Consider the following 10,821-nt stretch of genomic DNA (forward strand, 5'->3'; position numbering starts at 1 on the left):
ATTGCTGTATTTTGCTTCCCACATTTCTTAGGTTTAAGAAAAAGGCAAAAAAAAGAAAAAGGCAAAAAGCCCTCTATGTTTCTAGTAGTGCTCAGCTGAAGTTGCAGTTTCACTCTGCATGGAATTGAAACTCGTATGCTCTTGGCTGTGTGACAGCAAGCCTTCCTAATATGAATTAAAAGAAACCAAACCAGCCTTAGCCCAAAAGAAAAGGTAAAGTGTCAGTACAACTATTAGAATTTCCAAAGTTTGTAGGTATAGACTGCAAGGAAGATCTCCAAAGGCACCGAGCACCTGTCAAGAATTACAGGGTTGGGTGATGGGCCACTGTGCTTTAGAAAACCTACTTACAATCTAAGTGAGTAGGCATTAAGGATCTCATGTTCAAGCATAATGTATCACAGACGTGGTTAGGTGCTTGAAGAAATCAACTTTCACAATCCAGTGTGGGCCAAGTTATTCTCTTATTCACAATGAATTAAGCAAATTTGCTTTTTAATAAGGTGAATAACTGAATGAAAGCTGTATTTCTCTTCTGGTGGTACACAATCTAGGAGACATTCGCAGTAGAATAGCTAGCATAGGGTGTTTGCAATTAAGGTTTTCCTCCTACCAGAAATGCATTGAATGGCCTTGCAGAAGGCAGCAAGGATTTTAGTGAGATGTCTGCTTTAGTTATGATAACCCACAATGAAAACCTCAGTGCCTCTTGTGTGAAAAGTAAATTCCAGTTACCAATAAATAGCAGAGGAATTGTACTTTATTTGGGTACTTCTAGTAATCAGGCACAAAGGTGAGCAATATAGTCCTGAGCCTATAATTAATTAATGAGCCCTTTCCTAGGCCTTAATTAAAATGGTAATAATGCTGTACACTTTCTTGGTTTTCTTTATGTCTGTAAGACTCTGCCACTAAAACCAGGGAATTTTAAAGTATGATTGCAAATTCTTTCTGTGTTCATTTTTCAGGTTCCAGTCTTCCAAAACGATCCAGTCTGGCTCCATCTCAGTCAGAGAAATTATGAGCTGCTATTTAAAATATAAAGAAAAATACATAGGGAAAGAAGATATAAAAATCTCCAACCACCCCATCTAATAAATATCATAACCATTCAACTACTCTGTCCTGCTAAGCATAAGAACTTCTAAGAAAGAAGCTCTCAGACACTGTGTTCCATGAAAAGCTGGACTGTCACCATCTGAAGCCTAGCAGTGTCATTATTAACTTGGTCCCTTCTATGCTCTCCCACAAAGTTTTAATTTCTTTTGTACACTGTTTCCTATGCCCTTACCACTACCCTTTTTTCCTGGTTTATTTTGGTTCCCTTCCCCCAGAGTCCCTTTCACTTAATAGACATTTATTCCGCAGAGTATTCAGCTTAAGAGATCTGTCCTAGTTCTTGAAGTTACAAAAGAAAGAAACACCAAATTATATTTATGAAAATTACCAAATTTTCAAATTTGAAACACTGTTAGTAGAAATTAATAATTTCTGTCTCTCTGTGCAGCTTACATTAAAAAAAAAGGGGGGGCAGGAAAGAAGGAACTTGAGCTTCTGCAAATCTTAGTTGTCTGAAGTGAATGTTACCCTTACGTAGCATACTAGTGTCCTAGCTGACTGATCTCATGCTGTGTCCCCAAATATTTTGCAATTGTCTTCCTTTGGGGCTTCCTGTGGCTTGGATGTTCATCTTTCTGGAGCAGATTTTATTATAGTTCTTTATGGTATAACACTGTAGGTAGGTAAAATACACAGTTTGAAATTTAAACCGTGTTCAAGTGTAGCAAAGAAGAGAGCAAATTGCAACATGAGACCAAAACGCACATGGATGCATGAGTCATGTGAGAAGTTGTAGGAAAATGACAAAAAAAAGTACTCAGTTATTTTTATGGGGCGTGGAGGAGTAAATGAAGTACTGTTGTTTTAATTTGAACTACAAATGTTTGAGGAAGTAGGTTGCAGCAGTTGTTTCACATTTAATTGTTTTTTCAAGTTGCAGTCCAGCTGGAGAGTAGTGATAGTGATTAGAGCTGTTGTCTTGAGTGAGTTATGTCACCTTACACTCTTCTCTGCACCTGAGCTGAACCAGTGGGGACCTCTTTTATGCTGTTTTTTTCCTGCTTCGATTTACAGTCTCCTCCAGTGACAAATCTGCCAGATCTGAAGCACACAGAAAATGGTAGGTTAAACTTTCATTTTAAATTTGCTTTTAAACCTTTTTGACTGGAACTGTTGTGGAAAGCCAACAAGACCATATTCTGCTTTTCTGCTTTCTAAATATTCCAATTTACTATTGTAGCTAGAAGCTGCAATACATAATGCGAGGAAAGGAAAGCATTTATTTGAGCCTAAATGGCTACTATTTAATTGTACTGCTGTGCTACAGAATGAGTATAATAATGTCTTTTCTAACTGCTGTATCTTCTGAGGTGCTCTTTTTTCTCTAGCTTTTTCCTCTGTCACCATTTAAAGTACATATGGAACACCTACAGAAAAAAAAAAAAGAATACTTCAGAAACATCGAACTGTATTGTATTTGAATACCCTAAATCAGTATGGGTTCATGCATATGCTGGTTAATATCAACAAATTAGTACTTGGTTTACATCTTGCAAAGCCAAATGTTCATGTGTATACTCTAGCTGAGCTTTCAAACTAGCAAAGACATTGCACAAGTCAGTGTTTCTTGTTTCTTCTAATTAAAACAATCTTTTTTTATTTGTTCTTGTACTGTAACAGTGTTACACATGCAGATAGATAGACACAGCACCAGAATTTAGCAGTTTACAGTTAAGACAGCTAATGCATTAAAAAGGTATCAGGAAACAAAGTTATACAAAGAAATGAAGCACAAAGATGGTAGGAGATAGGCTGGCTCTGCAACAACACTTAGGTTCTTAAAAATACTGCAATATGTAAGAGCTGAAAATGTGAGCATTCCGAACATCTCAAAAGGCATTTTTTTGACTTCTTAAGAAACACACAAATATATTCATGTAGACATTTAAGGCCCAGATTCATTGCAGTTAATTTTAGGCACTTAAACCTGCAGTGTTAGTCTCTGTTCGGTGTGCAGTCGGGTAGACTTCCATCTTCAGAGCTGAGCAGTGCCTGCAGGGCCTCCCTTGCATCTCTTCTGCTCTCTCTTGAATGTCAGTACAGCCCAGTTTGATGTCAGTGAATTGAGGAACTTGGGTAAGTGCCTAAAATTAGATGCCTGAGTGCAGTGGCCAGTATGAGTATGTAAAAAGTTTGTGTCAATCTCACGTTGTCCAGCTCCTACTCTAGTGCTTGGCCAGAGGGTCTTAATTTGGTTTAGAGGATCTTTAAAGGTTAATGCTAATTAACTTTTCCTCAAGAGCAGCAAATCTGTAGTTTGACCCCCAGTTAGCAGCAGATGTTTTCCTTCCTTCTTTTAAAGGAAGATAGGCTGCTGGAGTTTGAACTGTGGCAGTTGTCAGTATCTTCTTTCATGGCTGCATGTACTGTGTTCGTGGCTGGTGAGGGTCAGCAGTTCATGGTCTGCTGTGGCATGCATGGGTGGATAAAAATAAATGGCATCCATGAGATAGAGCAACATACCCTGCAGTGCAGATCTCCGTGGTTTCTTTGCCACCTCTCTGCTGTGCACCATGGGCACCTGCCTTGGCCAATGACCTTGGCTCCTGGAGTACATTGGTCTGGTAAAGCAAGAGATGGAAGTAAGCGAGAGCTGGGGTACCAAGGGCCATTCAGTTAGGATAAGAACTCTTTGGTTTTCATCAATCTAATAAAGTCTTTTACATGCATTATATAGTGTGTCCTTTGAAAAAGAAGAAAGGCAAAATATTTACAAGAACATACTCAGATTTTTCTTCAGCAATGTTCAAAGAAAGACCATGAGTTTTCCATTCTAACTGATATCAATGGTAGAGGCCTTCCTTCTCCCTCCCATATGCCTGCCCATATAATACGGGTAAAAAAAAAAAGAGTTCCAAGAAAAAAAGCTAGGGTGGCAGGAGGGAATGAATGTGCTTTACCTTCTCCAAATTGGCTCACCACTTACTCTGATTATCCTTATTCACCATATTCATCCAAGTGCTTGTCAATACTAGGAAATCAGAAAAGTTCATCATCCTCTAAACTTGATTGATTAGACCATACTGAAGACACTGGTGAACTGTCTTACCCAGTAACCTCTGTCTGGGTGAGTTATTTTCATTCTTAACAAATGAGTCCATGAGGGCTGAAAACAATTACATATGAATTTACAGTCATGGCCAGGTTATTCCAGGTCAGCTTTCCTTGGAATGATAGTCATGGCTACCAGCTGGGACATTTACCTACACTGCTTTTTTTTTTTCATGAAAATCAGCTGAAAAGAAGAAACCACCATAGCACTTCCTGGCAATGGGAAACTGTGGTAGAAGAAAGGCTGTGGTGTAGCACAGTAGTAGGTTACACTGAATTTGAGGTCTGCAGTGGATTTTTACTTTTTTCCTTCTGCAATTCAAAAGCTGACTGAACAAATCCCCAGGGTGACTCCCCTTGGCTGTTAAATCCAGATAGCAGAAGTGGGGTGCTGTGTGAGACTTGATCTGGGTTCTCTACCCATCTACTGCCCTGCTAGTCCCCAGAGTACACCTCCAGATACACAGATACATAGGTAGATTTAGCACAGTAACCTCAGCTAATGCACGCAACAGAAGCCTCAATCTCTCTGTCACTTGCAAGGCATGTCTTAGACAAAACTCACCAGGGTTTTCACATGCTGTTTCAGAGGGTCTTTATATATTTTTGTGTCCCAGCTAAATAGAAAAAAAAAACTTTTACACGTGTCTTGAATGCTTTTCCTAATCACCTGATTTTCAGCTGCTTAACTGGGTATTTACATTTAGTCGATCTTATTACAAGCATAACTAATACTGGTTGTTTAAGAGCACTCTGTGTACCATGCATCTTCCAGGCCTTCTACACTGAGTTTTCCAGGGAGAAACCATGATGTTCATTATTGTGGGGTTTTTGTCTTTAAATCTCTTGACCAGCACCAGACACAGGCAGTTAAGGCTGTGCAACAGAAAAATAGTCATGGCCCCTTTGCCTGTGCTAGACAAGCCATGGCAGGAAGCCTGCTTGCCTGGCTGGCTGCCTCTGGCCAGAGGGATGGGGTTGCTTTGACAGTGACTGTTACTGAGGAAGTAACTATTAAGTTGTGAAAAGCTTATTGCTCTTCCCCTAAAGACAGAAATCTATAAAACAGGCAAGACCACAAAGACTTGACAGATAGAGGGCATATTTTGGAAGGTTCTTTAAATGCCTGTAGGACTTTGCCTCTATTTGTTTACTGCTTATTACTCTTTTATGGGACATAATCAATCTTAAGTCCATGAAAATCTTTCATTTTTACATTTGCATTGCTACAGTGCCCTCTTGGAGCTCTGTCCTTATTGGCCCGTGAAAATGCAAAGGGGTATTAAACCATATAGAAGTATAGCCACTGACTGGCTTAAGTTGACCATCTATCCATTCTACTACATATTAGAGGAAGAATCCCTATGATAATGTGAAATTTGAAATAGGCACACACCTGTTAGTATGGTTTTACATGATTTTCACATGCTTCAAAAACCTAATTTTGCTTGTTTATGCTATTATACAGTGGAAAACTGATGGATGTTTAACACCTTTAAAGAAGAAAGTTCACAGAGACATAGCCTTTAATCACCTGCCTTGTCATTTTTTTCAGTAATTTTTTTTTTACGATTCATTATTTAAAGAGTGATAGTTATCTTAACACTCTGATACTCAGTAATAAGAAAGAAAGCATTTGAGGAAATACTAACATATGCCTCCCCCAAACTTATAATCCTCCCTATACATCCAGTTCTAGCCAGTGTGAGAGACAGGACCGCAGGCTAGCTGTGTATTTTGTCTGACCAAGCACTTGCTTGACCTAATGTCCTATGACATGCTCTCATCACATTAAATTAATTCTTCCCTATTTCCTTATTTTAAGGTACCTCATGCAAAGATGTCAAACGTGCTGCCGTTTGTCTTGCTCTTCCCATTTCCGATGCTGCTGTCAGGAACTTGGTTTCCCAAAAGTTTACCCTGTGATGTTAATACCTTCGAAGGTACTGTGACAGTGGACTGCACCAATCGGCGTCTCCTGGAAGTCCCCAGAGGAATCCCTGCAAATGCTACCAACCTTACCTTAAGTATTAACCACATCCCCCATATCAATCCGGCATCCTTTGCCCATCTTGTAAACCTTGTGGAGATTGACTTCAGGTGCAACTGTGTGCCTGTCAGAATGGGGCCCAAAGACCATGTGTGCACCACACACCCGAAGATCGAGAATGGCAGTTTTGCTGCCCTGACCAGATTGAAGTCATTGTATTTGGATGCAAACCAGCTGTGGGAAATACCCTGGGGTCTTCCTACTACTTTAAGTCTGCTGAGCCTGGAAGCAAACCATATCTTTTCTATCCAAAAAGCCAATTTGTCAGAGCTAGGAAACATAGAAGTGTTGTATCTGGGACAGAACTGTTACTACCGTAATCCATGCAATGTTTCATTTGAAATTGAAAAAACAGCCTTTCTGGAGCTGAAAAAATTAACAATACTATCCCTGAAGTCTAACAACTTAACTCATATTCCTCCCAATTTGCCATCTACATTAAAGGAATTATATATTTACAATAACAAGATTCAAGTGATTCAAGAACATGACTTGAGTACCCTTCACAACCTAGAAATTCTTGATTTAAGTGGTAACTGCCCACGCTGCTATAATGCCCCATATCCTTGTATTCCCTGCCCCAAGAGCACAATTGAGATACATTCAAAGGCCTTTTATTCCTTGAAAAATTTAAGAACTTTGCGACTTCACAGTAACTCTATTCAGAGCATACCCAGTAGCTGGTTTAAAAACTTAAGGAATCTCAAACAGCTTGACCTCTCCCAAAATTTCCTCATAAAGGAGATTGGAGATGCTCAGTTTCTGAAGTTTATCCCCAGCCTTGTAGAGCTTGACCTGTCCTTTAATTTTGAACTGAAGACGTATTCTCCAACCTTGAATTTGTCTAAGTATTTTTCTTCCCTCTCTAACCTGGAAACTCTGAGGCTCAGGGGTTATGTCTTCAAAGAACTGAGAGAAGGAAATCTAGATCCATTGCTCAGTCTTAGAAATCTAACAGTTTTGGATCTTGGGACTAATTTTATTAAAGTTGCTGACCTGAGTGTGTTCAAAAAATTCCCATCTCTTAAACTCATAGACCTCTCAGTGAATAAAATTTCTCCTTCTTCAGGTGAAAGCAACTTTTATGGGTTTTGCTCTAATCCTAGGATTTCAGTAGAGCAATACAACAGGCAAGTATTAGAGGAAATGCATTATTTCAAGTACGATGAGTACGGGCGAAGTTGCAGGTCCAAAGACAAAGAGGCTGCTTCCTACGAATCTTCAGTCAAAAAAGACTGCCTGAAATATGGAGAAACTCTGGATTTAAGCAGAAACAACGTATTTTTTATTAACCCCTTAGACTTCCAGGGACTTAGTTACCTCCGATGCCTCAACTTGTCAGGTAATGCAATAAGTCAGACTTTAAATGGAAGTGAATTCTCCTACTTGTCTGGATTAAAATACCTGGATTTTTCTAACAACAGGATTGACTTGCTATACTCAACTGCTTTCAAGGAGTTGAAACTTCTAGAAATTCTAGACCTAAGCAATAACAAACATTATTTTCTGGCAGAAGGTGTCACTCACATGCTTAGTTTTATGAAAAACTTGGCCCATCTGAAGAAGCTGATGATGAATGAGAATGAAATTTCTACCTCTACTAACACAGGAATGGAAAGTCAGTCTCTTCAAATCCTAGAATTCAGAGGAAATCGTTTAGATGTTTTATGGATGGATGGGAATGCTAGATACTTGTCATTCTTCAAGAACCTGACTGGCCTGGAAGAACTGGATATTTCCTTCAACTCTCTTAGTTTTTTGCCTTATGGTGTTTTTGAAGCTATGCCTCCAGAACTCAAAATCCTCAACTTAACTAACAACCAGATGAAGAGTTTCAAATGGGAAAACCTGCACCATCTGAAAAAACTAGAAACTCTGGACCTCAGTAATAACCTTCTGGCTACTGTTCCCCAAGAACTGTCCAATTGCTCTTCAACAGTCCAAAACCTGATTCTCCGAAACAATCACATTCAACGGCTGAGCAAACATTTTCTCAGAGGTGCCTTTAAACTGAAATACTTGGACCTCAGCTCAAACAAGATCCAAATAATTAAGAAATCTAGCTTCCCTGAAAATGTCATTAACAACCTGAAGATGCTGCTGTTGCATGGCAATCCTTTCAAGTGTAACTGTGATGCTGTGTGGTTTGTTTGGTGGATCAATCAGACTCATGTGACTATTCCTCTTCTGGCCACAGATGTGACCTGTGCTGGCCCAGGAGCACATAAAGGAAAGAGCGTGGTTTTCTTGGATCTGTATACCTGTGAGCTGGACACCTCATATTTGATCCTGTATGCTCTGTCAGCTTCAACTGTCCTAGGCTTTATGGTGTTCACAGTGATGAGCCATCTCTATTTCTGGGATGTGTGGTATAGTTATCATTACTGCACTGCCAAGTGGAAGGGCTATCGCCATTTACCTTCACCAGATGCTTGCTATGATGCCTTTATTGCCTATGACAATGAAGATCCAGCTGTGAATGAATGGGTGATGGAAGAACTGGTTGAAAGGCTGGAAGATGAAAGAGCCAGACAGTTCAACTTATGCCTGGAAGGAAGGGACTGGCTCCCAGGACAGCCAGTCTTTGACAACCTTTCCCAGAGCATTCAGCTGAGCAAAAAGACCATATTTGTACTGACCAACAAGTATATTAAAAGCGGCAACTTCAAGACAACATTTTACATGGCCCACCAGCGGCTTCTAGATGAAAAAATAGATGTCATTATCTTGATATTTCTTGAGAAGGTTTTGCAGAAGTCCAGGTATGTTCGGCTGAGGAAGAGGCTGTGCAGAAGTTCTGTCCTGGAATGGCCAACTAACCCTAGATCTCAGCCCTACTTCTGGCAGTGCCTGAAAAATGCAATAGCTATGAACAATACCCTGGCTTACAACAAGCTTCTCCAGGAAACTGTTTAGCTCTGCCCTTCCTGTAAATATTATTATGATGCATGATGAGAAAAATATCCTAAACTTCATTTGGAGAAGCTGTCAAAGTGTAGAGGATAAATGTTAATTGTGATATTGTACCCCAAAAAGAAACGCACAATTAGTCCCAAATGATAGTTCACTTGTTTTGCTATGACAAGACAGAACAGAAACTGTTGCCAGCATGGATGTTTAGCTGATATTCACCCTGCTTGGCACTGACTGCTGCACAACAAGAGAAGATGCACTACCTACTGGAAGTCCCTGGTTTAGAACAGAATCACCACTTCCAGATTTCAGTTCACTGGAGGCCTCCAGCACGACCTGTGGTTGGGTCAGGTGTGGGTGAGACACTTGCTCAGCTTATCCTAGTACACAGATTGCCAGGAGGAGTTTGGCTGTGCCTGAAGCTGCTGCTGTTCAGATCTCTGTTGGAGTAAATGTAGTTTTAACAGAAAATTATAGTTTCTGTATTTGGTGTATTTATGGAAAACAAGAAAAGTATCTGCTGACACATTTGTCTCAGAAAATACCTCAAGCAGAGCTCATATTTTAATTTTAGGAGTTGGGAAAATCTAAGAATGATTATCTTTTCATCTCAGGCTTACAGCTGCCAAGCCTACCGCTTCTGAGGGGACAACAGCCCTAATCACTGGGGAGAGGAAGTTCAGGTGGGACTGCTGTCAGGGGCTTGGGTTGTGGTATGGGAGCTCTCCCTCTGTTGTGTTGTCCAAAAGCTCACTAGCCTGAAGAAACTCTGAAGAACATGTATGAGCTAAAATGGGAAGCTATGTGAGAAACAAGTTCAAAAGGGTTTGCAGGCTGTAGGCTGGAAGGAGTTACAAGGTAAAGAGAGTCCTTGTGCATGGAGCTGCTGTGTGGGAGCAAGAAGGGGGAGCAGGACAGCAGAGGCTAAAGAAGAGGCACAAGGCAGGTGAAGAGAATCAAGTAAAACAGAGGAAGTGGTAAGTGACGAATGTAAAGAGAGAAAAGAGAAAGAAGATGTGGAAATAATGGAGGAAAACACAGCTAAACTAGGGCATGACAGCAGTTAAATTAAGCATTTACTACTAATTTCCAAGTAATCTCTTCATTCTGCCTTTCACCTGCTTCCTTGGCTGCTGGCTGAGCTGGCTCCTCCCTGAGGACTAAGGTCTCCTCTCACATGCTGTGCTATTAGCTTTAGGAGCTCGGCTTCCCTGTTTCCACCCAGGTCCTGTGTTACAGCCCCTTGTATATTAACTGGGATGGTGCTTGCAGGTCTAGCCAGGGCTGGGGCCTGGAGCCATGCTAAAGTGGCTGACTCCCCTCCATCTGTTCAGACCTTCTCCAGAACAAAACACAGTCACTCAAAGTGCAAAACATGTACAAGGAAAGCACCCATCCCACTGTTTGTTTGTGCTATGTCCTTCAGAGCAGCCTCGGGCCCTCCTTCACCTCCTTGTTCCCTAGGCAGGCCCCTCTCCCTCAGCAGTATCTGGGGCACCACTAAAAACCTTAGCTGGGAATGGGTCTGACTTTAGAGATGTATCCTGAAAAAGGGAAGAAACACTGCTCAGAAATACAAACACTTGGGCCTGTTCCCCACCCCAGTTCACAGCAGAACCTCATCAAACATATGACAGTAATACTTCAGCTGAAGCCTAAATCTCTGTGCATGGCACAGGCAGGCTCTC

At 40.7% G+C, this 10,821-nt stretch overlaps 1 protein-coding gene across 5 annotated transcripts; it reads left to right on the plus strand.

Annotated features, from left to right (window-relative positions):
- Positions 1 to 554: 554 nt before the first annotated feature.
- Positions 555 to 9,609, plus strand: LOC133272601 (toll-like receptor 7). 5 transcript variants are annotated; one of them, XM_061459927.1, is made up of 4 exons: positions 555 to 1,738; positions 2,134 to 2,179; positions 5,403 to 5,449; positions 5,996 to 9,609. In XM_061459927.1, exon 4 carries the CDS (start codon positions 6,011 to 6,013, stop codon positions 9,134 to 9,136), a length of 3,126 nt encoding a protein of 1,041 aa, XP_061315911.1. In that variant the 5' UTR covers positions 555 to 1,738; positions 2,134 to 2,179; positions 5,403 to 5,449; positions 5,996 to 6,010; the 3' UTR covers positions 9,137 to 9,609. The 5 variants fall into 5 exon arrangements, with proteins under 5 accessions (XP_061315911.1, XP_061315909.1, XP_061315910.1 ...); XM_061459925.1 differs by lacking the exon at positions 5,403 to 5,449; XM_061459926.1 differs by lacking the exon at positions 555 to 1,738 and having other exon boundaries at positions 1,761 to 2,179.
- The last annotated feature ends 1,212 nt before the right edge of the window (positions 9,610 to 10,821 follow it).

The sequence above is a fragment of the Pezoporus flaviventris genome, unplaced genomic scaffold (assembly GCF_033815535.1).
Source record: "Pezoporus flaviventris isolate CSIRO_AGI_PZ_B2104156 unplaced genomic scaffold, CSIRO_AGI_Pfla_v1 ptg000030l, whole genome shotgun sequence".
Lineage (NCBI taxonomy): Eukaryota > Metazoa > Chordata > Aves > Psittaciformes > Psittacidae > Pezoporus > Pezoporus flaviventris.

What these genes read in the sequence shown, in the direction of transcription:
- LOC133272601 (XM_061459929.1), top strand. Translation starts at nt 3,398, where the DNA reads ATGTTTTCCTTCCTTCTTTTAAAGGAAGATAGGCTGCTGGAGTTTGAA. An exon ending in GCATGGGTGGATAAAAATAA is followed by an intron (nt 3,555 to 5,999) that starts ATGGCATCCATG and finishes ATTTTAAGGTAC; the next exon opens with CTCATGCAAAGATGTCAAAC.